The sequence below is a fragment of the Prunus persica genome, chromosome G3, assembly GCF_000346465.2.
Source record: "Prunus persica cultivar Lovell chromosome G3, Prunus_persica_NCBIv2, whole genome shotgun sequence".
Lineage (NCBI taxonomy): Eukaryota > Viridiplantae > Streptophyta > Magnoliopsida > Rosales > Rosaceae > Prunus > Prunus persica.
This window is the reverse complement of record NC_034011.1, coordinates 21,427,763-21,453,663: the sequence shown is the minus strand read 5'-3', so window position 1 is coordinate 21,453,663 and position 25,901 is coordinate 21,427,763. Positions and strand designations below refer to the sequence as shown.

Here is a 25,901-nt window from a genome sequence, read left to right as displayed (position 1 = left end):
GAAGATAACATTATTTTGCTATATTCGACCAATTATGATATGTCACGCTTGATAACTTTTTCAACTGGCATTTCGTGATCGGAATAACAAAATATTGCTATCACCTTTTTTCTGCTACTTATGACTATGGCTGCAGCCTGCAATATTCTTAAAATTAAAAAAATAATAATAATCTCCCCAATTAAGCAGAAACATAGAGTAAAACATAGTGACCTCAATGCAGAAGGATAAATGCTGCAAAAATGTTATTGCAGATGAATCATACATCATCAATCTCACATATGAAGCGAAACACAGATCATTTACAAGAGGAACACCCTTCTAATAATCCAAAATTAAGCACCAGATTGGAATTTATATCCAATCTAGTAAAACTATCTTGGAAAAAAAAAACAAGAAGAACTAAAAGCAAAACCAAAACCCAAATTAACAAGAGACGGGTAATTTACAAAAAGGGATTAAAAAAATAAAATTGAAACAGGAAAATAATTTGGTAATTAGGAACTTATCTGTGTTGAGGACAGAACTAAGCCCTATTCCAAACACCCCAAATCCTGTCCCCAATGAAACTCACCAGCCTCCTCATGGTCCCCTTCTCCATCCCGGCTTCAGAGCCTTCATCATCACCAGAGCAATCACCACCGTCCATTTCAACAACAACAACATCTGGGCCCACCTCCACCTCCTCCATCATCACTTGCCCTAATTCCCCAGAACCCATGTGACCATTTCCCCTGCTGCCTTTAATTAATTCATCATCACTAACTTTGTTCATCTTCCTTCTCTCTGCCTTCCTCACCTTTGAGCTCCTCAGCTTCTTCTTCTTCTCCGCCAGCCTCTCCTCATAAGCCTCTATGATCTCATGTATCAGCTGGCGATTGGGCGAAGCATCCCAGCGCGCCCAAAAGCTCGTGTAGCACCTGAAGCAGTCGCACTGGAACAGAGGAGGGTGCAGGTGGGGCCGGGGCCCACCAGCCTCGCCTCCGCTTCTGTTGGGCTCATGGGTTGTGCAGAATTTGCTGCCTGAGTTGTTATTGTTGTTGGTGCAGGAGATGAGGTAGGCGAGGACCTGCTTGTCTTCTTCACAGAGGGCTGCGGTTAGGGTGAGAATGGCTGCGGGAAGCAGAGCCAGAGGATCGGCTATGGAGGGCGGCGATGGAGATGGGTGGACTTTGCCTTTCTTGTTGTAGAGCTTTTTCATGGCGGCTGTTGATGTTGTGGGGTTTTTCTTTCTTCTTCTGCCAACGGAGGCTCTGATTTTTTGGTTACAGAAAAAATAAAATGATTTCCTTCAACTTTGAAGGATGGGCTCTGTTTTCACGTTTTATACCTCTTTGGACTTGTTTCGTGGGAAATAAGGAAGTCAAATTTAGGAGCTCACGGTGAGAAATAGTATAATACTAGCTTCAAAGTGGGCCCATCTAGAGAAAGGATAGTGCTACACCTCTCTAACAGAGGTGTGAGCCATATTGTATTGGTAGGCCCTACTTTTTCTATTACTAAATTCCTTTTCCGCTTCTGTTTTCTTCTTAATTTTGTGACACGTGTCCCTTATGTAACAAAAAATAAACTCTATTAATTTCCCTAATTTTTATTAATATTAATAATAAAAATATCAATACAATATTTTAGAGGTTCTTTTTAGGAAGAAATTATACAATATTACGGTATTACACTTACCAATTTGGAAAAAGCTTGTGAATTTGGGATGGATTCATTGATGTTGAATGCGCGACAAAATTTGAAACAATTCTTTGGGGAATCACTTGGAAAATATAGGGAAAATTACTAAAGCAAGGAAGAGTGCTGGCTGTGGTAGAGGATATGGAGCGCAGGAGGCAGCGCCGTCCAAAACGATGAGGATATAATATTAATAAAAGAAATTAAGGAAATCAACAAAGTTAACTTTATGTTAAGTAAAGAGAAACATGTTACAAAACTAAGGAGGTAACAGGAAAATTGGACTCACAATGGTAACCTTATCACATTTTTATTCTATATTTCTATACTATATGATGTGGCATGTCCATATCATATGTCATATCAATTATGAATGAAGTGTATTTTAATAAATAAAATTAGAAAAATAAAAACTAGTATTTTACATGATGTGGTATGTGCACATCAACTGCCATATCATGTGGTATAAAATTATAGTATAAAAATGTAGTAAGATTAGTATTATTCATAAATTATTATATGGTATTGAAGTCTATTCATGTTGTATAACCTGTTCACATGTTAAACATGCGCTTCACCTTCACCGAACAATTTCACAATTAGAAATTATATGTGAGAGCATGCACAAGTCGCTGTAGCATAACTCAAATTTTAGGGTTAATCGTTTTATTAGTCCATGAACTTAGACCTGATTTGCATTTAAGTCCCTCAATTTTCAAAATCGTTCTCGTGGTAATTCAATTTTAGTTTCGTTAGGACAAATGATCATATCGTCAATTTTGTTAACTTTTTTGTAAAATGTAGAGGCAAAATGGTATTTTTGTATTTAATTGATTAAAATATGAATAAATTTTAAATTAAAAAAAAAACTCTCTCCCCCCTATCTATCCTGATTTTTACTCCCCTCAAAATTTAATTTTTTAATTTTTATTTATTTAATTTTATTGTTATTATAAAATTTTTTATTTATTAATTTTTTTTGAAAATTAAGAGATTCAAATACAAATTGAGTCTAAATTTAAGGACTAATAAAACGATTAATCTCAAATTATATGCGAGTCATGTTACTTCAATGCTAAGTAATAAAGAGTTCTCGAAAAAGCCGTCTTCATTGAAAAAATATATAAAAGTTTTCTAAAATAGGGAATTTTGACCTAAACTCGAGCAAATAAATTATTACAATTAACTATGGTGGTGGGATATCATAAATTATTATTGATCTTCCTGTCAAAATATTCGGCAAGTCCAGAAGCAATAAAACAAAGGTGGGGTACGTACTTAGATAATTTTGATGTTCAATTGGACATTTCTAGATCTTGCTAGCTAGGAGAGGCTCATGCATAATATGGAACATTTGGATTTTATCGTCCTTCCCCACCTTTCTGTTTCTAGAGAACGCCATGGATGAACATAAACTTCCAAATTATTGATGATCATCGAATTTAGACATAACCAATAAACCAATAAATCATCATTGATGACTATGAATCTGATCACTCAGTTTGTCTTGGCATTATTTAACTTGTAATATGAAACTTATATTCCAAATTTCGTCTACAAACAGGAGACCATGGATTTTTCTTTGTGGGGAAGAAAAATATTACTATGGCCACTTCATTTTTTTATAGGCATTTCATCGAACACCTTATCCTTATTGTAAAGAAATATCCAGAAATCCTTAAATAACTAGATATCAATAAAATAGAGCTGAGTGTCATTAATAGTTGCCTTATTATGTGACACCAAGTGTGGTCCACCCTTGTGTGGGCATTGTCCTAGTTCAAGTTGCCTAACTAGGTCCTGGCCCTTCAAATAACAAGTACTTAATTCAAAATTACTTAAATTCATAGCCAACCCTGCCACAATGTACTTCCACATAGCATGTTGCTGCTGTTGCCTGTAGGGTACACAATTTTGGGGGAAAAAAAAACACAATTGATCATAAGGTTCACAGGCTTTATGCCATTTTTCTGCCAAGTGCCAAAATCATGTTTTTCTACCAACATTAGGCTTAATTTCTTAACGTACTATATGTAATGACACTAAAACATAGGACACATACATTGGTCTTGAAATTAAAGAGAATCAAAGAAACTGGGCCAGTACATTTTTCACCACATAATCAGAGATGATATGGTTTGCTTTCTCTGTAGGGTGAAAAGAATCCCAGAATATATATTTGCTTGCATCTGTGCAGGTGAGCATGTTGTTTCGATTGCATGCGTACCCCATTTCAAACATCCCTGTGGCACAGCAAGCTACTGATGTCACTTCAAATCCTGTCAATCACACGATAATTTAATCAGACAAATCACAGTTTAACTAGTGTACAAATTCTCTAGCTTAAACAGGGGAGAAAAAACTACATATAAAAACTAGAAATAAAAATCACATGATATCCACCACCCAAAAGAATGTGAATACTTAAATGCTAAAGTGAGAAATATGGTGCTCTAAAGATTTTGTGTAGTGGTTGGGTCAAACATTTGCAACAGAGCACACTTAATACAAGTCACTGACTTACCATACAAAGAAGGTCTTCTTATCATCTGCAGGAAAATGTAATATGGGTTTGAAAACACAAGTTTGAGACCAGGAAGCTCTTTGTTGAGGTTTGTGGTCAAGCCATTCAACTTGCCATTGAACTCCAGAGCAACATTGTTGTAATCTTCAATGCAGTCATTTCCACCCATGATGTTTGTGGTTCTCTCCAATGGCAAGCACCCCATCGGAGGCAGACCTCCGAGGGAGATTTTCCGGGCTCCAAGATGGTAGAGTTGCTTGATGAAATTTCCTGCAATTCCAATGAGAAGATATTGGTACTGTTGGATAGAGTATTGGGATGACCGGCCGGGGTATGAGTAGTAGTTTTCCAGGAAGTCATTGGTCCCTAAGCTCATAATGTGCAAAGCTCCATTGATTGTTTCGTTTGCTTTGTTTCCTCCAAGATAAAGTCTCAGTTTGTTCTGGTATTCCTTGTAGTACTCCAGTTGCTTCCATAGTGGTATCACAGACTGCAAATTAAGGCAGTGACAAATGATGAACTGGTACTTTCTTTAAAAAAAGGAAAATTGAACATGATATTGATGGAATGGACACTAATTGGCTAGTATCCAATATCAATCTATTGTTAAATTTTAGAAAGATGGATCATCGACCCACTACTAGCAACATCGATATTGTCCCCAACTTAGCTACCTACAAAGCCCAGTAAGTATGAGGTTGTATCACAAAAGGCCTCGGTTATATTAGTAGTGGAACCATTTATTGTATTTTGTATTTTATTTAGTCAAGTTTCCGATATGGGACTCATATTCTTCAACTAGCCCCGTCGCGTGGGACTACCATATAGTGGGCTACATGTGAAGCCAAGTCCACATCAGAGTCAAACATTCAAGCCCAACACGTGAACACCACGTATTGGGTAAGGGGTAAGGATAAACATTCAAGTCCAATTATGAACACCACATGCTGAGTAAGAGGTAAGGGTAAAGGCCATCTGATTTTTATTTTTTATTTTTTATAGAAGAGGTAATATTAAATTAATTTAATTTATGGGGAGGAAGTTTCGAACTTATGTGCAAAGAAGCGAGCCTACTGTTCTGGCCAACTGGCCTAACCCATATCAGTAGCTCATATGATATTAAAGAATAATGCTACTCTTAGTACATTTGTATATCACATTCCCATACCACCTTATATGGCAGATGAGGTGGACAGCCACATGTCAATTAAAATTATTTAACATTTTCTATTCTTTTATGATTTATTAACACTTTAAAAAAAAATTGTCAATTAAACTTTGTTTATTGAAATATACTTCATTGATTTAATTGATGTGGCATATGATATGGACATGCCATATCATGTGGTATAGAAATGTGGGATAAAAATGTGATAAGTGTAGCATTACTCGATATTAAATGTGTGTGAGACAAGAGAAGCTTTATGCTAAATATTTGGTACTTACCAGCACATCTGAAGTTGCAGTATCATAGCCAGTCCCAGCGGAAGCAAAGGTGACACCAATGGCAAAATCTGATATGCTATGGGAAGGATCCAAGTAGGCAGGTATGAATGGTCTGAGTCCAAGAGCCTGGGAGATGAAATCTGTAGGCACTCTGCCGTTGGAGAACCTCCCAGTCGGCTTGCCACCGGAAAAGTCCCGGCCATAAGGCTGAAAGTTACTCCTGGCAATTGTGGGAATCTGATTGTTGTTCCCAGCATCAACCGAAGAGTCCCCGAACACGACGACTGCTGGGACTTTGGCAGTAATTCTGGTGACTAGCAACAGGCATTGAGCTAGAAGAAGCCATGAAATGTGCAAGTTTGCCATGTTCAGCTGTTTTGCTTGTTAATTATTTGTGTCCAGATGTGTGCGTGAACAGAACAACCTTGTACATGGGTTGAGGAGGGGGGATTTGTCATGTATAAATAATATTGGTTGGAACATAAATACAAAAGTTTGAATTAAAAGGCATTGGGGTAGAGGGAAGTTGTTGAGAGTTTAAATTGCTGCTAATGCTTTACGGAGGTTGGTCTTCAAGGGGATTTCTAGATTTCTAGACAGAGAGACAGGTGTATCATTAATTCCATTGCAATACTATGGAGCAATTAATATTCAGTGTCAAAATATATGGGATCAAGAAATGAAAAATATCAAATTAATTGTGGTTGTGGAGGTGATATTTCTGCAGATAGATTATTATGTCAAACTAATTTATTCAATCAAATCAAACAGAAGGCCCCGGCTGCACTGTACTGTACGAATTTCGGAGAAAAATTAAACCACTCACTCACTCATCCGCTTATATTTTCTGACTGATGATGAAAAATCACGTAGGTTTAAAAATTATAGTTAAGAATTTGAGAAAGATAATTAGTACTAATTTTGACCATAAGCATGATATATTTATTTTTCCGATCAATTGGAAGAGATTCAAGTTCGACTTCTCCCCACCACAATCCCAACCTACCCAGTCCGGTTAATGAGAAAAAAAAAAAGGAAAAAAAAGAAAAGAACCAAATTCAAGCCAGTTGCCCTGGAGGACCAAATATATTGTTGTACCAATAAATGTTGTATCATTTTCATTGACGTGTATGGATTTTGTATACACTAACGAATTATTTATGTCTACCTACCTATACGAACGTTGGAAAAGTATACACCCACCTATACGAATGAAATTAAACTAGGCACATGAAGCCATGTTTAGTGGCAAATTATTGAAACTCATAAACCAAAACTCAATCCATTTGGCATTCAAATCTTTCCTATACATCATGTTGATTGGATTGTTTCACATGCATGAAGATCATGTTAGCTATGGTCCTCAACTTTTAAGCTAGAGATTTGGAGGGCAAATAAGACTGCATTGGCCTTCACAAGTACTACCGAAAAATGCAGCCAAATGTGGAAAGTGAGTGAGACAGAAGAGAGCTGTGTGAGTTAATGTAAACCATATCATGTGGTTGCCAACCGCCCAAGAAAATGGCCAGTTCCTTTCAAACTTGACTTGGGTTTTTAAAGCTCTTCCCAACAGAATTGGAGGTGCTAAGTTTTGTGATTAAATACATGCCTCATTTTCATGTCTTTGGAAGATTAGTTGTATTGTCCCCGAAAGCCTCAACTTATAGTTCCACTATTATCTATCTAGTTTACTTTTTGCCATACACATTTGATATGTAATGATGGCTGGGATTGATCACAGAATAAATGGAAAATAAAAAAAAGTGATATTTGATCTTAATTCTTTTATGTAGCGTTTGTTGACGTGAGTCTCCTAATTAATCAAGGAGATTTACTTCCTTGATTAATTAAAGGATTTACTTTCCTATTTTTATATAGTTGATAAATCATTGTATAATTAGGAGATACTTTCCTAATTTTTTACTGTATCTAATTCCTTATATATCACATGTAAATTCTTTTATATACCTCCTTATGGAGAAGAATAAAACTCAACCTAATACATTCAAACTATATTCATATTTTAGCATGGTATCAGAGCAATCGATCCTCGGTTGTCTCTAAATTCTCATATCAAATTTTCTTCAAACACAAACCCTAAATCCTCATATCAAATTTCTTCAAACACAAACCCTAAATTCTCATATCAAATTTCTTCACACCCAAACCTTAAATCAAATTCCTCATATTTACAGCTTCAAATACAGATCTTCATACATGAATCCTCATATCCTCTTATCATAACACCCTAAACACAAATTTTTTTTTTGTTCTCTTATTCTTCAATCCTTCCGCTGCCATGAATATCGTATCATCTTCCCAAATCGCTGTCACTTCCCCATCCTCCAAAATTGCCATAACAGGTTCCCACGGTTATGTTTTGCATAGTTTTTCAAAGAAACACATTTGGGTCATTGCATCGGAGCTACTGATCACATGACCTTTGATCCTGGACAACTTACCTCTCATACCCCGTCTTCTCAATCGGTGGTGTCTAATGCCAATGGTACCCCTTCCTCAGTAATTGGGGAGGGTTCCCTCTCTCGCTGTGACTCCCTCACTTTGGATTCTGTGTTGATTGTTCCATCCTTACATCATAATTTTTTGTTTGTTGCCCAAATTACTACGGCTTTGAATTGCAATGTAACCTTTTGGCCTACTCATTGTGTTTTTTAGGACAACCTCAGCAGCAAGACGATTGGTTGTGGTACTAGGAGGGGCAAACTCTACTATCTGGACTTGGCCTTTGATAGTGAAGCCAGCCTCAGTCAAGCTTACAAAATTAGGGGTACGAGTGTTGAGAAGCAAACTTCCGAAGTATAGTTATGGCATCGACATCTTGGACATGCGTCGTTTGGATATTTACAGAAGCTATTTCATTCCTTATTTTCCCAGTTAGATATCTCCAGTTTTACATGTGGCATCTGTGAACTAGCCAAGAGCCATCGTGTTCCTTTTCCGTTAAGTTCACATAAAAGTTTGGTTCCCTTTTCTCTTGTTCATTCTGATGTTTGGGGCCCGACTAAAATTACCACTCTTGGGGGAGCTAGATGGTTGGTCACGTTTATCGATGATTGCACACGTATGACCTGGGTTTCTCTTCTCCAAACAAAAGGGGACGTCAATTCCAAATTTCAATAGTTCTATCAAATGGTAGAGACCCAATTTCATACCAGAATTCAGGTTCTTCGGTCTGACAATGGCGGAGAATTTCTCAACCGTGATCTTAATCAGTTCTTACAAGATCATGACATCATACATCAACATTCATGCCCTTACACTTCCCAACAAAATGGTGTGGCTGAACGAAAGAATAGACACTTATTGGAAGTGGTTCGTGCCTCTCTCTTTGCCTCCAATATGCCTCGGTCCTTTTGGGGAGAAGCCGTCCTCTCTACAACATATCTTATCAATCGGATTCCCTCCAGTATCCTCAATTTCCAAACCCCCCTTCAAACACTCTACCACCATCTCCAAATACCTCATACCAAAAACCTGGAACCCCGTATCCCCCTGATCTTTGGCTGTGTGGTCTTCGTCTACTTACATGATCACCAACGCAGCAAATTGGATCTCCGCGCCGAAAAATGTGTTTTCATCGGCTATGCACCTCATCAGAAAGTGTACCGGTGTTATCATCATCTGAGTTAGAAAGTCTATACTTCTATGGATGTTGTATTCCGGGAATCCGACATATATTTTTCAGCCATCCAGGAGGAGGATCAAAATGCCAACACTTCTCACATTTCAGAATTTTTCCCTTCAAATTTTTCCCAGAATGAAAACGACCGGTCACAGGATTCGAACGATCGGTATCCCAAGACTCTGCCTAAAAACGACCGGTCGCAGGGTGCAAACGATTGGTCGCCAGAGACTCTATCTGAAAACGATCGGTCGCAGGTTGAAAGCGACTGGTTGCCACCTACAAATCTGAATATGCTTCTTCAAAACGACCGGTCGCTAGAGGACTGCGACCGGTCGTTTCCCGACTATCAGACTCAGGAGGAGAAAATTGAGGAGTTTTTTCCCACTCAGGAGTATTCTTCAACTCCAGTACCACACCAATCACCTACTGAAGACGTCATTCAGGTAACATCTTTTCCTGAAACGAATAACATTAATGAAATAGCCCATGATGATTTAATTTCAGAAGGCACAGAGCCTGCATATCATATTCCAAAACGGAATAACCGTGGAAAATCTCCAGTTCACTATGAAGCAGACCTTAATGCAAAGGGGAAATATCCCATCAACAATTATGTATCCATCAATAGATTATCAGAGTTACAGGTACAATTTGTGAAGCAGTTGGCCGACATACCTGTTTCCAACGATGTAACTGAAGCACTAGAAGGTTCAAAATGGAAAGAAGCCATGAATGAAGAAATGCGAGCTCTCCAGAAGAATGACACATGAGAACTTGTGCCATTACTTCATAGAAAGAAGACATTGGGATGCATGTGGATTTATACTGTGAAACTCAAAGCAAATGGATCCATTGAAAGATATAAAGTTAGATTTTTGGTGAAGGGGTACGCACAAAGATATGTGATAGACTATCAAGAAATCTTTGCCCCAGTAGCCAAGATTAAAACTATCAGAGTCCTTCTGTCTCTAGCAGCAAATCTCGATTGGCCATTACATCAGTTTGATGTCAAAAATGCTTTCTTACATGGAGACTTGGAAGAAGAAGTATATATGGACTTGCCACCAGGATGTAACTTAGCTCGTGACAAGGAGAATCAAGTTTGCAAGCTTAGAAAGTCATTGTATGGGTTAAAACAATCCCCTAGGGCATGGTTTGGCAGATTCACTAAATCCATGTAGAATTTTTGATATATACAGAGTAATGCATATCACACTTTATTCTTGAAGCGTGATGGAAAAAGACTTACTGCATTGATTGTTTATGTGGATGACATAGTCGTAACTGAAAACGACACAGGAGAGCAACTGAAACTGCAGAAGTATTTGTCTCAAGAATTTGAGATGAAAGATTTAGGTGATCTGAAGTACTTTTTAGGAATTGAAGTAGCCAGTTCACAATTGGTATATTTCTGTCTCAAAGGAAGTATGTATTAGATCTGCTCACTGAAACAGGAATGCTTGGATGCAAACCTGTTGATACACCCATCGAGATGAATCACAAACAAGTTATGTGAAGACATGGATCAAGAACCAATCAATAAGGAACAGTACCAACGCCTTGTTGGAAGGTTGATATATTTAGCTCACACAAGACCAGATATTGCATATGCTGTGAGTGTGGTTAGTTAGTTTATGCATTCACCGAGTGTGTCCCATAGGAATGCAGTTGATCGGATCTTAAGATACTTAAAGTCAGCACCTAGGAAAGGGTTGACATTCTCCAAAAATAGAGATCTCGAAGTTGTTGGATATACAGATGTTGATTGGGCTGGCTCCGTTACTGACAGACGATCTACTTCAGGTTACTTCACTTTTGTGGGAGGTAACCTAGTCACTTGGCGGAGTAAGAAACAAAATGTAGTTTCTCGAACTAGTGCTGAAACAGAATATCGAGGAATGGCTCAAGGAGTTTGTGAATTACTATGGATAAGAAGACTATTGACAGAATTGGGGTTCATGCCAGAAAAGCCAATGGAGTTACATTGTGATAACAAGTCAGCCATCGATATTGCCCATAATCCAATTCAACATGATCGAACTAAACATGTTGAGGTGGATAAACATTTTATCAAAGAAAAACTTGAGAAGAAGATCATCTACCTACTATTCGTAAAATCAGAAGATCAGTTGGCAGATATCTTAACCAAATCTATTTGTGGAAGAGTATTTTATGACTCACTTACGAAGTTGGGCATTGGTGACATATATGCACAAACTTGAGGAAGAGTGTTGACGTGAGTCTCCTAATTAATTAAGGAGATTTACTTCCTTGATTAATTAAGGGATTTACTTTCCTATTTTTATATAGTTGATAAATCATTGTATAATTAGGAGATACTTTCCTAATTCTTTACTGTATCTAATTCATTGTATAGCACATGTAAACTCTTATATATACATCTTTATGGAGAAGAATAAAACTCAACCTAATACATTCAAACCATATTCATATTTTAGCAGCTTTCATACTCCAACAAATCTGACAGATTACTTTTATGACATTGGTTTGGGGACCAATGCCCAAAAATACCACAGATGTTGCTGCCTGAGTTGTTGTTGTTGTTGTTGGTGTAGGAGAGATGAGGTAGGCCAGGACCTGCTTGTCTTCGTCGCAGAGGGCTGCGGTTAGGGTGAGAATGGCTGGGGGGGCTGGCGATGGAGATGGGTGGACTATGCCTTTCTTGTTGTAGAGGTTTTTCATGGTGACTGTTGATGTTATGGGGTTTTTCTTTCTTCTTCTGCTAATGAGTCTCTGATTTTTTTGGTAAAAGAAAAAATGAAATGATTTCATTCAACTTTGAAGGTTGGGCTGTGTTTTCACGTTTTACCCTATTTCTTTCGACTTGTATCGTGGGAAATAATAACGGGGGAACTAAAGTGTATGAGCTCACGGTGAGAAATAGTATAATACTAGCTTCAAAGTGGGCCCATCTAGAGAAATACTAGTTTCGGTAATTTTTAGAAAGGCTAAATTGTAGCAATGGTTCGTGGACTAAGACCAAACTTTACTTTTTGTCCCTCCCTTTGTTTTGTTGTTACCGTGGTATTTTAATTATGCCTCCAGTTACAGAAACCGTCCTTGCCGTCATCTTTGTCAAATTTTCCGTTAAAAATGATGATATGGCATTGACAAGTCCTACTTGGCATGGGCAAAAATGTATTTTGGCACAAAATTTTTAAAAAAATAAAAAATAAAATCGTATCTCTCTCTCCCCCGATTCCCGCCCCCCCTCCCCCCCAAAAAAAAAGGTCGGAGGTTCACTCTCAACTATGTAAAATTTCTAAAGCTTCCTCCCAATATCCATTTGAACTGCAAAACACCATATATGCAAAAAGAATCTAGTAACAACCCATCCATTCGTAACCTATAGAGGCCTAGGAAGGGATTTTGGAGGAGGTTGGTGGTGGGCTGTATAGCTAAAGCCATGGTTAAATGATTGGTGGGGGCTGGGAAGAAATTGGTGGGCAGGAGAAGAAATATGGGTGAGAAGGGGCCTTGAAAAATGGTGTATTTTGATAAAAAACCAATGCAAGAAGAATATATGAAAATGGGACAGACAATGCAAGCGGCCCACCTAGATACCCATCAACCCTCTGCTTCTCTGTTTTGATCAGATCTGGGGTGGAGGATGAGGGCTCGAGTTTTGGGTTCGTGGGTGCTAGGGTTGCGGCTACGGTAGAGGGTGGCTGTGGGATAGTTTGAGGGTTGGAGCTTGCAGGTGGTAGTCATGGGGAATGGGGGAAGAAGAAATCGTCGGGGGAAGAGGGAGAGTGCACAGTAGGGGAGGGGAGAGAGAGAGAGAGAAAAAAAAAATAGAATTTTCCAATTTACCCTTAATTTTGACAGAAAATTTAACTAAGTTGACGGAAAAACCAATGATGCAACATGAGAGCTAATTGAAGTACCACGGTAACAACAAAACAATGGGAGGGACGAAAAGTAAAGTTTGGTCTTAGTCCAAGTACCATTGCTACAATTTAGCCTTTTAGAAATTATTGTATGGTATTAGAATACAGTCACGTTGTATAATAAGTTCATGTATCATAATATATGTGGATGACATTTGAAAAATAAATATGTGCTTCATTTGGCCGAACAATTGAACTGGTAGAAATTATATTTGCAAACATACATGATTGATTGTAGCATAAGTCAAATTTTAATAGGGTGTTGTTTGACGAATCCTAAAATTAACCAAGTATATCCTAAAATTAATTGGGTATTTACAATTCAATGTATCCTTTTTGGTCATTTTATATTAGGGTAAATTAGTAACTCAATAAATAGTTTGGTAGTATGGTGTACTAAGTTAATTTTAGGGTTTGTTTAACAACACCCTTTTAATAACGCATAAAATTTACATATGGGGTGACACCATAGTGAAAAAGTGGGCCAAACTCTCCCCCACCCTGAAATGCACCCGAATTCGATTCACGTAAGAGATAATTTTAAGACAATCCAATATAATGCTCCTCCTCCCTCTCCCTAGCGAATGACAAAAAAATAAATATATATATATATATAACACCTAAAAATTTAATGTGCAAGAGTCAATAAATAGAGCCGTCTTCATTATAAAAACATTTGATAAAGCTTTCTAAAATAGGGAATTTTCAACCATACTAAATTATTACAATTAACCATATGTGTGGCGTGAGCATTATTGATATCCTTGTCAATAATTAATATTCGACAAGTACAATCCAAAAGCAATAAAACAAAGGTGGGGTGCGTACTTAGGTTTTATGTTCATTTGGAATTCTAGAGCTATGGCTACGAGAGATCGCGCATAATGTAGAACATTTTGATTTTATCGTCTTTCCCCCACCTTTCTGTTTTAAGCGAAGGTCATGGAGGAACATACACTTCCAATTTGATGATCTAAGAGCATTTTCAGTGGGGAGACGTAGATTTGGGAGTGTAAAGTCATTTTTACATCTCTTTTATATTTTCGGCGAATGTAAATCATGATTTTGCTTCAATAAAGAAAGATGTAAATTTGGTTTTTATGTTAAATTTTCTTGTGTTTTAATTTTTTGTGTTAATTGTTTCTTATGTTAAGTTTAATTATTTTTTCCAAACAAATCGACCTAAATTTATTAAAATTATGATAAGATTAAGAAAATGCCTATAAAAGGCCACTCCTCCTTCACATTTGAAACACACAATAACACACGATATATACAATACACTATCAGAATATCACATACACATTCTAATTCTCTCCTTTTCTACTTTTACATATATTCTCTACTTTATTATTATTATTTTGGGCAATGGTTATGTGACTTGGATACCTATATCTGTCTGTGAACGTGCTCATAGCGGATCTTGAGTTTGTGTACAAGGGGTCGTATCTTGGAGTCTTGTAGACCGTCAGTACCTGCACGTAGGGAGGCTACAAAGGCTTTAGGACAGCGTCTTTGACGTGCTTCACCGTACCAAACTCACTTTCTTACTTATTATTTATTTTCCTTTACTTACCTATTATTTTGTTTTCTTCAATTTTATTATACCTTCAAAGCTTTCCAATTTGTTTATATATTATTTATGATATAAATGTTTTGTATTTGGCTTTACGGAAAGAGGAAAACTATTATTTTTTATAACATATAATAGTCAAATCAATCCAAAATTATATAATATATATATATATATATATTTCCTTCCCTTCTCTCTTTCTTTCCTCTTCTTCTTTCTCTCTTTCTTTTCTTCTTCTTCTCTCTCTCTCCGCCAGATTCCTTATAGCAAAAACATCCAAATTTCTCTTTGCTCCCTAAACCACAAAAGTTACGAACTTTATCTTCTCTGGTTAAGTTTTTGAATTGGGTGATTTTTTTCTCAAACATAAATTAAATATACTTATAAGCAGGTATTATGCGCATGCCTAAACCTAGAATATGAATTGAAAACAATGCAGCTAAAGTAATAGGACTGGAAAAGATGTCAAAGACATTGATACTTCAGCAAAAGATGAAAAATTTGTGTTTTTAGTTAAGCTGTGTGGATAAATGTGTCTGGAAACTCAAATTAACTCCTAGAAAATAATGAGGACCAAAAGGAATCCAAGGATATTCTGAATATACACGTATATAGAAGGAAAGGAACTGATAAACATAATTATCTAAAGCTTTAAAGTCATTGTCAATTCTTTGGCTCAGACATTGTTGTTAGGCCTTGATCCAGAGAAAAAATCCCCATTAAATTTGAGAAGAAGAAGAAAATAAAGAGAGAAAGAAGAAGAAGAAAGAAAGAGAGAAGGGAAGGAAATAATATATATATATTATTATTTGGATTGATTTGATGATTATATCCCTGGATTTAACAATTTTTTTTGACAGAGGGACTATCTAAGAGCACCTATATTAACGTTAGGGACCATGAGTGATACAAAAAATTTTTAAGGATGCAATCTGATAGTTTCGCAAACGTCAGAAATGTTTTATGATAAAAAGCCTTCAGAAAATAACATTTTAAGTGTTTGGTTTTGAATTTTTTGAACCATTTGATGGGAATTTTTTGAACCATTTGATGGTTATGTATTTATTTTAGGTAATTTTTTCAGTTTATAAAGGTCAATGAATCTAGGACTTCTATTTTGAATGGAGATGAATCACAACCCTTGATTCTTGGGAAGAGTAAGACAGTTGCAAGAAGCAATGTGATGATGTCAGAATGCACTAAGTAGCCGTGGGACCTGTGGAGCAGCAGTTGGCTGGCGACTAAAGCTTAGGTGCGCATCTAGGCGCCTAATTCTTCATCAACATTCCCTCTTCAGTCGTTACTGTTTGCAAAAAAAATGTAAAAATAGATGTACAATTGCATTTTATTGTCCATCTTTGGCAAAAAATACAAATTTACACCCACAATACACCTTCCCATTGCAGAAGATTCCAACAGCAAAAGGTGTATGTCCCTTCCACTTCTGATTCTCTAACCAAGCAATCCTTATTGATGAATATGATCACTAAGCTTGTCTAGGCATTATTTAACTTGTAGTATTAAACTTATATTCCAAAATTCCCTCAACAAATAGGGGATCTGTGGATTTTTCTTTGTGGGGGCAGAAAAATATATTACCATATGGCCGCGTCAATTTTGGTAGGCATTTCATCAAGCACATTACCTTTATTTTAAAGAAATATCAAGAAAACCTTAAATAACGAGGGATCAATAAAATAGAGCGTCATAAGTAACTTGCCTTATTATGCGACTCCAAGTGTGGTCCGCCCTTGTGAGGGCATTGTCTAGTACAAATCGCCTAACTAGGTCCCAGCCCTTCAAATTACAGTACTTATACTAGAGCCTTAATGCAAATTACTTAAATTTATAGCCAACCCTGCCACAATGTACTTCCACATAGAGTGTTGCTGCTGTTGCCTGTAGGGCACAAAAATTTGGGGGAAAAAAAATTATATCATGAAAACGACTGAGGGTTACTAAGAAATGTGGGGACAAGTACGTATTGACATCCCAGGCACCAATTTGATCATAGGTTCACAGGCTTTATGCCATTTTTCTGCCAAGTGTCAACATCATATTTTCTACCAACATCATGCTTAATGTCTTACTGTACTATATATAATGACACTAAAACATAGGACACATACATTGGTCTTGAAATTGAAGAGAATCAACGAAACTGGGCCAGTACATTATTCATCACATAATCAGAGATTATATGATTTGCTTTCTCTGTTGGATGAAATGAATCCCAGAATATATATTTGCTTGCATCCGTGCAGGTGAACATGTTGTTTCGATTGCATGCGTACCCCATTTCAAACGTCCCTGTGGCACAGCAAGCTACTGATGTCACCTCAAATCCTGTCAGTCACACGAGAATTTAATCAGACAAATTACAATGTAACACGTGTACGAATTCTCCAGTTTAAACTCGGGGGAGGAAAGTAAAAGTAGAAACTATAAAGAAAAATCACATGATAACCACCACCCAAGGAATGTGACTACTTAAATGCTAAAGTGAGAAATATGGTGCTTTGGGTCAAACATTTGCAGCAGATCACTGACTTACCATAAAAAGAAGGTCTTCTTATCATATGCAGGAAAATGTAATATGGGTTTGAAAACACCAGTTTGATCCCAGGAAGTTCTTTGCTCAGGGTTGTGGTCAAGCCCTTCAACTTGCCATTGAACTCCAGAGCCACATTGTTGTAATCTGCAATGCAGTCATTTCCACCCATGACGTTTGTGGTTCTCTCCAATGGCAAGCACCCCATCGGAGGCAGACCTCCGAGGGAGATTTTACGGGCTCCGAGATGGTAGAGTTGCTTGATGAAATTTCCTGCAATTCCAATGAGAAAATCTTGGTATTGTTGGATAGAGTATTGGGATGACCGGCCGGGGTATGTGTAGTAGTTTTCCAGGAAGTCATTGGTGCCCATGCTCGTAACGTGCAAAGCTCCGTTGATTATTTCGTTTGCCTTTATTCCTCCAAGATAAAGTCTTAGTTTGTTCTGATATTCCTTGTAGTACTCCAGTTGCTTCCATAGTGGTATCACAGACTGCAAATGATGAACCGGGATTTTCTAAAAATATGAAAAATTGAACAGACACTTGGCTTGGCTAGTATCGAGTATCAATCTACAGTACACCATTGTGGATATTTAGGTGATATTAATTACTAAGTATTGACCAACTGTTTGCAGAGTATCCATAAAATATTGTGAAAATATCGAGAATGTAACAAATACTGTAAATTGGTAGACCATTTGGTTTTTTTTTTTTTTACAAGCGGTAATCTACTTTAAATTAATCTAATTTACAGGAAAGGGAATTTGAACTTGGGTGTAAGAAAGTGGACTCACTGCCCTGACTAATTGGCTAACTGACGTAACCCATATTTGAGATGTGTGTGAGATAGAGAAGCGCTTTATACTAAATATTTGGTACTTACCAGCACATCTGAAGTTGCAGTATCATAGCCAGTCCCCGCAGAAGCAAAGGTGACACCAGTGGCAAAATCTGATATGTTATAGGAAGGATCCAAGTAGGCAGGTACGAATGGTTTGAGTCCAAGAGCCTGGGAGATGAAATCTGTAGGCACTCTGCCATTGGAGAACCTCCCAGTTGGCTTGCCACCGGAAAAGTCCCGGCCATAAGGCTCAAAATTGCTTCTGAGAATTGTGGGAATCTGGTTGTTGTTCCCGGCATCCACCGAGGAGTCCCCGAACACAACGACTGCAGGGACCACCGAGGCACTAATTCTGGTGACTAGCAACAGGCTTTGAGTTAGAAGAAGCCATGAAATGTGCAAGTTTCCCATGTTTCAGCTGTTTTGCTTGTTAATTATTTGTGTGGAACTGAACAACCCTGGACATGGATTGAGAAGGGGGACTTGTCATGTATAAATAATATTGGTTGGAACATAAATACAAAGGTTTGAATTAAAAGGCATTAGGGTAGAGAGTAGTTGTTGGGAGTTTAAGTTGATGTAGTACTTTACTGAGGTTGGCTTTTCACACACAAGAAAAAAATCTTTGCTTGGCAAGGGATGTATGTATCATTTATTGGTCCATTGCATTACTATGGAACAATTAATATTTGGTGGCCAAATATATCAAATTAATTGTAGAGGTGATATTTCTTCGGATAGAATATGTCAAACTAATTTATTCAACCAGGCAGAAGGCCCTGGCTGCTCTGTACAAATTAAAGTACTTGTATAGAGAAATTAAACAACTCCCTCATTTGCTTATATTATTTTCGGACCCGTTAAAGATCACGTTTATCTTAAAAATTATATAGCCAACAATTTAAAGCCACTTGAGAAAGATAATAGTGACATAATTTTGACCATAAGCATGATATTTATTTTTCTGATCTTGGAAGAGATTCGAGTTCGACTTCTCCCCACACCACGCCCCGACCTCCCCCCCTCCGGTTAATGGAAAGAGAAAAGAAAAAGAAACCAAACTCATACTCATGAGCCAGCTGCAGAGGAGCACCAATATTGTTGTACCAATAAATGTGGTAAGGATTAACATTTTTATTCCCGTGTATATATATATATATATATATATATATGAATTTTGTATAAACTATCAATTATTTATGTAAGGAAAAACGTTGGAAAAATACACACCTACCTGTACGAACGAAATTAAATAATGCAAAGGCATGAAGTCCACATTTACTGGCAAATTATTGAAACTCATAAACCAAAATCACTCCATTGCCGTTCAAATCTTTCATATATCATGTTGATTGGATAGTTTCACATGCACGAAAGATCATATTAGATATGGCCCTCGACTTTTAAGCTAGAGATTTGAGAGCAAATAAGACTGCATTGGCCTTCAAATCACAACTACTACACCGAAAATGCAGCCAAATGTGGAAAGTGAGGCAGAAGAGAGCTGTGTGAGTTAATGTAAACAGATCATGTGTGTGGGTGCCAATGCAAACCGCCCACGAAAATGACCAGTTCCTTTCAAACTTGACTTGGGTTTTTAAAGCTCTTCCAACAGAATTGGAGGTGCTAAGCTTTGTGATTAAATACCTGCCTTATTTTCATGTCTTTGGAAAATTAGCTGTATTGTCCCACTAATAAAAAAAAGTGACAATAATCATCATTATTTGGTGACATTTGTGGCAGTGACAAAAGGCATTAGTCAAGTTTTTTGACTTTTTGGTGACTAATTTTGCTTGTTTTGGTGATTAAAGCCTTTGCTCACTCCCCACAACAGTCACTAAATAATGGTGACTGTTGCCATTTTTTATTTTTTTTTGGTAGTGTCCCCTAAAGCCTCAACTTCTAGTTCCACTATTATCAATCTAGTTTAGTTTTGGCCATACAGATTTGATATGTAATGATGTCTGGGATTGAAAATTAGAAGTTTGTATGTTATGTTAGTTTATACTGCTCATCAGGAATTCTTTTGTTGATCACAAAAGAGAAGGAAAAGAAAAGAAAGCGATATTTGATTTCAATTTATCTTTTATGTAGCTTTCATACTCCAACAAATATGGCGGCTTACTTTTATGACATTGTTTGGGGACCAATGCCCCACAAATTTATACTTTAAGAAAAAAATTCGAACTAACCCCTAATGTATTTGTTGATCTCAAAATCTTTTCGGTTAAGTAAGACGATTATTTTGAATGGAATACTCAAGGGCTGAGCAGATTTGGAAACAAAGTCGTCCTTCTTTAGTGTTAGTGCTATGCATGCCAATTGTAATGGCTGTGAGAGCGAAGAGAGTGATATGATGATGTGTGCCTTGGATCTGACTTCGACAAACGATTTGGGCCGAGTTAAGAACGATTTTGTGACCGTTGGGTCCTTAGCCTTGGTAACAAGGTGTAACATCCCACATCGACCAACAGAGAGGGAGTGATGTGCCTTATATGTACATGTCTGCCTCCATCTAGCACGAGGCCTTTTGGGAGCTCACTGGCTTCGGAGTCATGGGAACTCCGAAGTTAAGCGAGTTTGGTCTAGAGCAATCCCAGGATGGGTGACCCATTGAAAAGTTGCTCGTGGGTTCTCAGAAACAAACCATGAGGGCATGGGGCCCAAAGCGGACAATATCGTGCTACGGCGGAGCCTATCTTGGGATGTGATAATTTGGTATCAGAGCCACTCTGCCGTGTGGTGCGAGTGTGCCGACGAGGACGTCGGGCTCTTAAGGGGGGTGGATTGTAACATCCCACCTCGACCAACAGAGAGGGGGTGACGTGCCTTATATGTATATGTCCGCCTCCATCTAGCACGAGGCCCTTTGGAAGCTAAATGGCTTCGGAGTCATGGGAATTCCGAAGTTAAATGAGTTTGGGCTAGAGCAATCCTAGGATGGGTGACCCACTAGGAAGTTGCTCGTGGGTTCTCAGAAACAAAACTGTAAGGGCAGGGGCCCAAAACAGACAATATCGTGCTACGGCGGAGCCTATCCCGGGATGTGACATAAGGCTACTTGTGTTGCATCGTGTTGGGTGCTTGAGATTGCCATGCTCGGCTGTCAAATGATCTCTCAAGTCCTCTTTGAATCAAAATGAAACAAAGAAAATGAGAGAGAGATGGATCGGGTGGTGCTTAAACAAAAATTCTGATGAACAGAGCTACTTGTTGATATATTAAATGGATGATTACAATGATAGTGCTCAATAACTTTGAACAAGCTTCATAGTTCTTGGCGATATGCTACGTTGAATCCTAAAAAAACAATAAAATTTATCTTAGGAATACATTGAACAACATTTCAGCTTGATTTTTGTTGAGATATTGGGTGTTCGAAAATGAAAATTGTTCAATTATTTATAGGCAAAATTTGCCACTTTAGGAGGCGCCGAAACTTGCAGCCACCACCCAAACCTTTTGCGTGAGCCGCCCTTTTACAGTCACATCGTGCCTCGATCACTGCTCCTATGGTACTTTTTATTATTATTCATTCTTTCTAAGTTCCAAGGGTTTCAATCTTTGAGTAGCTCAAGTTCTAAAAAGTAGCTCGACGTCCCATCATTCCTTTTGCTCTACTAAGTGGCGCTCTTCTCAAGGAAGTGCATGTGAAATCTTTGCCTCAGTCGGGGCTTGTGCTTTTTACTCGGCTGAGATCCTCTAGGCTGAGGACCAAATGTTGAGCTTTGACTTTCGTCAAGTCTCTCTCATGCTTGACGGTTTGGGTTAGGTCTTAGAACTGGGCCGTCTCCTTAATGCTTGGCCTGAAGTTTCGGCGCATGAGTTTTGGGTCGAGTGGACCTTCAGTCAATTTTAACTTTGGGCTTGAGTTTAGACCTAGGCCGAGTTTGTTGTTTTCACGGTCATGGGCCTCCCAGGTCTGACCCTCCTCTTTTTACTTTGGGCTTGGATACTTATGGCTTGTAGGCCCAAAATCTTGGCTCAATGGGCCCTTTCCATGTCATTTCCCCTTGTGGGGCCAAGAGGGAAATATTTTAGGTATAAACAGTATTAAAACTCCCAAGTGATCAACCTTTTATATGGATCCTAGTTAGACAAAAAAGAACAAGCTCCCTCTTAAATAAAACCACAAAAAACGTAAAACAGTGGCTTGTGGTTGTGGTACTGTTGGGGATTTCAGGACCTTAACCTCCAATTCCCACATGATGAAACAAAAGATGCAGTAGGGTACATAAATAAAGAAGGAATACGTAGAGGTTCATTACACATGGCCATGGTAAGCCAAATTTTTGGATCGTTAATAGAGAATCCCGAATACATCCAAGCTCACTACCTTTCCCCACTCTATCTTGAGCTCCCCTTCTATGCATTTTCCATTAGTTGCCTTCATTGGCTCCACCCTATGCTATTAGCCATTACATTGTTGACTTGGAATCTATATCATCAGAAATATCAGATCATAAATTAAAATTTCAAACCCAATTTAATACAAATTCAGATCATCAATCGATCTGCGGGGAACAAATATTTGAGGAGAAATAATAATCATGATGTTTACATACGTAGATGATCAAACAACCAATAGAACCCCACACACACTACTCTTTTTTTTCACTGCCAATGAAGAAAGTGTTTTTCTTCAGAGAGACAAAGAATATATACAAAATCACTTGAAGGTTTCTCGAAGAATGCCAATCAAAGAGGCTGCAAGAATCTTATTTGTTTTGTCCGTAGGATGGAAGGCATCCCAGAATACGTACTTATTTGCATCTTTGCATGTATATGGGTTATTCTCATTGCAGAGGTAGCTCATTTCGAATGTCCCAGTAGCACAGCATGCCACCTCAGTAACCTCAAATCCTGTCAACCAATCACAAAAAAAACAAAACAAAAAAAATATCATAATTAAACCAATTTTAGGGCCATTTTAAAAAATAAATAAATAAATTTCAAGAGCCATTTGTGTGTTCTCTATCTTCTAACAAAAAGAAAACAGAGACAAAATGACGCTCAAAATCAAAGTAAATCATAATTAAGACAGGTAAGAGCTACCAAATTGCTTGGTTGTTCATAGCTATCAGTGATTAGCTTCAGTTAGTTCTAGAAAAACTCAGGTGCTAAAATGGCACAATGATTCTGGTAGCTGCAACAAAAACAGAAGTCATGTGTGTGCCAAACCAAACTCGGTTAATTGCTTGCATGCTTATATTAAACTCCCATTAAAGTTCCCACCAACTTTTTCAACCACTTTCTTGTCCACTTCATCCATATGATTTCACCAACAGGCCCCTAATTAACTAGCCACCCTTTATATAATTAATCATAGTGACTGCTAAATCTGGTTAATCTTGTATAATTTTTCCTTCTGTCAGTCAAATGGGCAAAGGTCTATGATCCCCCTGGTTTTTCAAACTCCTATTATATAGTTTTACCTTTGATATTACTAAATAACTTCCATGAAAAGGGAATAGCACTATTTTGCCATTCCCGGCCAATAACGCTATTACATGAGTGATAACACTTCCACGTGACATAGCATTATTGGGGATAGCAAAACAATGCTATCCCCGTTGCAACCAAGTTTTTCTCATTCATAAGACACTCAACAGAATGAGAACACATCTACTACTAGTCAAAGTTGAATATTTTCTGCTGTTAGGTGTCTAAACTATACAACTCAAAGTTGAATTAGCAGAGTCTGATATAATGCTAATGATATAATTATGTGTGTCATGTATGTAACCATAATTTTCAAACCAAAGATCTGATTTTTCCCCAGAGAGAAAGTGTACAAGACTACCAATGACTCTGCTCTGATTGGAACTTTGCCAAAATAGAAAAGATGCTGTCATGGCATAATGATGTATATATTTTGTCAAGATATGGCTATTGCATCATTGCAGTTCTATAAGCATGTATCTAAAGATCAATAGTTGACAGCTAAGTATTAACTTACCATATGAGGAAGGCCTTTTAATGATTTGATAGAACAGCTGATATATTTTGTCTGTAAACAGAATTCTAAGGCCTGGAAGTTCTTGATTCAGCTTTGCCACCATATTGCTCAACTTCCCATTAAATTCCACAGCCACATTGTTATGTTCCTGCACACAATCATGATTTGCCATGAAATTTCTGGCTCTCTCTAATGGCAGACACCCCATTGGAGGAAGCCCAGTTAGAGATATTTTTCTGACCCCAAGACTGTAGATTTCCCTGATGAAATTTTCAGAAAGTCCAATAAGGAAATCCTCATACTGTTGGACTGTGAATTCCATTTGCCGGGTGGGTATTGTGTAGTAGTTTTCCAGGAAGTCATTTGTTCCTAAGCTTATCAAATATAAAGCCTCTGTCAAAATTCTCTTTGCCTTGGCCTCGCCAAGATAGGCTCTCAATTTGTTCTGGTACTCCTTATAGTACTCCACTTCTTTCCACAGAGGTATCACATTCTGCATTGTACACCAAGGTAATTTTTATGAGAATTTTTTTATAACCACATATTCAAATTTGAAGCATTGATCAGGCAAAATTGTCCAAATTGACAGTCTAATAACATAACATTCTAGATACATAACGCCAACAGTATTAACTAAAATTTAGACAAGCAAAGTATGAAAATACATGGGGCATTGTATTTGCATGCATGCATGATTCATATTGTAATAAGATAAGATAAGGCAAACCCTTATTGTGAATGATGAGACAAATCCAAATTTTGAGACAAGGGGCTTTCGCATTATAGCAGATAAATGCAACATAAAGAAAGAGGCTGAAATCTTTTGATGCGTAGGAGACTTACTAGTACATCAGAAGTTGCAGTGTCATAGCCAGTTCCAGCAGAAGCAAAGCAAACACCAGTGGCAAAATCTGATATCCCATATTTGGGGTCCAAGTAGGCAGGAACAGATGGTTTGAGCCCAAAAGCCTCAGAGATGAAATCTGGAGGAACTCGACCATTCGAGAACCTTCCTGTGGGCTGGCCACCAGCAAAGTCACGCCCATATGGCTTGAAATTGCTCTTCAGAGGCGTAGAGATCCTGTTGTTGTTTCCTGAGTCCACAGATGAGTCTCCAAACACAATAATAGCTGGAACTTTAGCCTCATACTTTGCTACTTGCAGTAGGATTTGAGTCAACAAGAGCCATGGAGTGTATAAGTATGCCATTTACTCTTAGCTACTTTGTGTCAGTGGCTACTGGCAAAGGGTGGAGATATTTGGGATGAGATTGTAAAATAAAATAGTATGAGAGGAGCTGAGAAATTTGTGGAACTTGTGGAGAAGAGTGGTTTGGTGGGTGAGAACATGTAATGGTGCTTTGTACTCTAGGACTAGGATCCTACTGCCTAGAATGCAGGGTAGGCATGGTTATGTCCAATAACTTTTGCAGTGATGTGGCAGAAAATTCAGAAAAAGACTTGTGTGATTCAGGGATTTCACTGGTTTTTTATTCCGGCCATTCACGATATGCCAAGTGCGATAATTTTTTCGCTTGGCATTGTGTTTCTCCAAAAAAATTAACAATGCTTTCCTCAAGAGGTAATTAGGAACCAAGGAAATAAACACGAGAGGAAGCAAACACACCTACAAGTAAAAGCAAGCTGCAATGCCATGCGTTTGCAGGCCAATTCAATTATGTCAGTTGTAGTGTTTGGTAACCTGGTTTAAAATTCAGTTCTAGTTATAGGAGCAGCACCAAGACATTTCATAGGTCCTAATATTTATC

General features: G+C 37.8%; 4 protein-coding genes across 4 annotated transcripts; all 4 read right to left on the bottom strand.

The window, feature by feature from the left end:
• On the bottom strand, positions 199-1,408 carry LOC18782303. The gene has a single exon (XM_007215872.2). The coding sequence runs from the start codon at positions 1,199-1,201 to the stop codon at positions 527-529; it is 675 nt and encodes a 224-aa protein (XP_007215934.1). The 5' UTR covers positions 1,202-1,408; the 3' UTR covers positions 199-526.
• LOC18782300 (GDSL esterase/lipase At2g04570) lies at positions 3,374-6,231 on the bottom strand. Its single transcript, XM_007215564.2, has 3 exons — positions 5,651-6,231; positions 4,205-4,694; positions 3,374-3,959 (listed from the first exon to the last, which is right to left on the bottom strand). The coding sequence occupies exons 1-3, from the start codon at positions 6,014-6,016 to the stop codon at positions 3,766-3,768; spliced, it is 1,050 nt and encodes a 349-aa protein (XP_007215626.1). The 5' UTR covers positions 6,017-6,231; the 3' UTR covers positions 3,374-3,765.
• LOC18782299 (GDSL esterase/lipase At2g04570) lies at positions 16,483-18,662 on the bottom strand. The gene is made up of 3 exons (XM_007215561.2): positions 18,217-18,662; positions 17,335-17,824; positions 16,483-17,126 (listed from the first exon to the last, which is right to left on the bottom strand). Exons 1-3 carry the CDS (start codon positions 18,583-18,585, stop codon positions 16,933-16,935), a joined length of 1,053 nt encoding a protein of 350 aa, XP_007215623.1. The 5' UTR covers positions 18,586-18,662; the 3' UTR covers positions 16,483-16,932.
• Positions 22,414-25,632, bottom strand: LOC18783174 (GDSL esterase/lipase At2g42990). The gene is made up of 3 exons (XM_007215560.2): positions 24,977-25,632; positions 24,134-24,626; positions 22,414-23,037 (listed from the first exon to the last, which is right to left on the bottom strand). Exons 1-3 carry the CDS (start codon positions 25,340-25,342, stop codon positions 22,844-22,846), a joined length of 1,053 nt encoding a protein of 350 aa, XP_007215622.1. The 5' UTR covers positions 25,343-25,632; the 3' UTR covers positions 22,414-22,843.

Excerpts from the sequence above, each read along its gene's own strand:
- LOC18782303 (XM_007215872.2), bottom strand. The coding sequence starts at position 1,201 with ATGAAAAAGCTCTACAACAAGAAAGGCAAAGTCCACCCATCTCCATCG.
- LOC18782299 (XM_007215561.2), bottom strand. The coding sequence starts at position 18,585 with ATGGGAAACTTGCACATTTCATGGCTTCTTCTAACTCAAAGCCTGTTG. Across the intron at positions 17,825-18,216 it reads CTGCAACTTCAGATGTGCTG|TCTGTGATACCACTATGGAA; the intron begins GTAAGTACCAAA and ends CATCATTTGCAG. Across the intron at positions 17,127-17,334 it reads AAGAAGACCTTCTTTTTATG|GATTTGAGGTGACATCAGTA; the intron begins GTAAGTCAGTGA and ends TGTGACTGACAG.
- LOC18782300 (XM_007215564.2), bottom strand. The coding sequence starts at position 6,016 with ATGGCAAACTTGCACATTTCATGGCTTCTTCTAGCTCAATGCCTGTTG. Across the intron at positions 4,695-5,650 it reads CTGCAACTTCAGATGTGCTG|TCTGTGATACCACTATGGAA; the intron begins GTAAGTACCAAA and ends CTTAATTTGCAG. Across the intron at positions 3,960-4,204 it reads AAGAAGACCTTCTTTGTATG|GATTTGAAGTGACATCAGTA; the intron begins GTAAGTCAGTGA and ends TGTGATTGACAG.
- LOC18783174 (XM_007215560.2), bottom strand. The coding sequence starts at position 25,342 with ATGGCATACTTATACACTCCATGGCTCTTGTTGACTCAAATCCTACTG. Across the intron at positions 24,627-24,976 it reads CTGCAACTTCTGATGTACTA|AATGTGATACCTCTGTGGAA; the intron begins GTAAGTCTCCTA and ends TGTACAATGCAG. Across the intron at positions 23,038-24,133 it reads TAAAAGGCCTTCCTCATATG|GATTTGAGGTTACTGAGGTG; the intron begins GTAAGTTAATAC and ends ATTGGTTGACAG.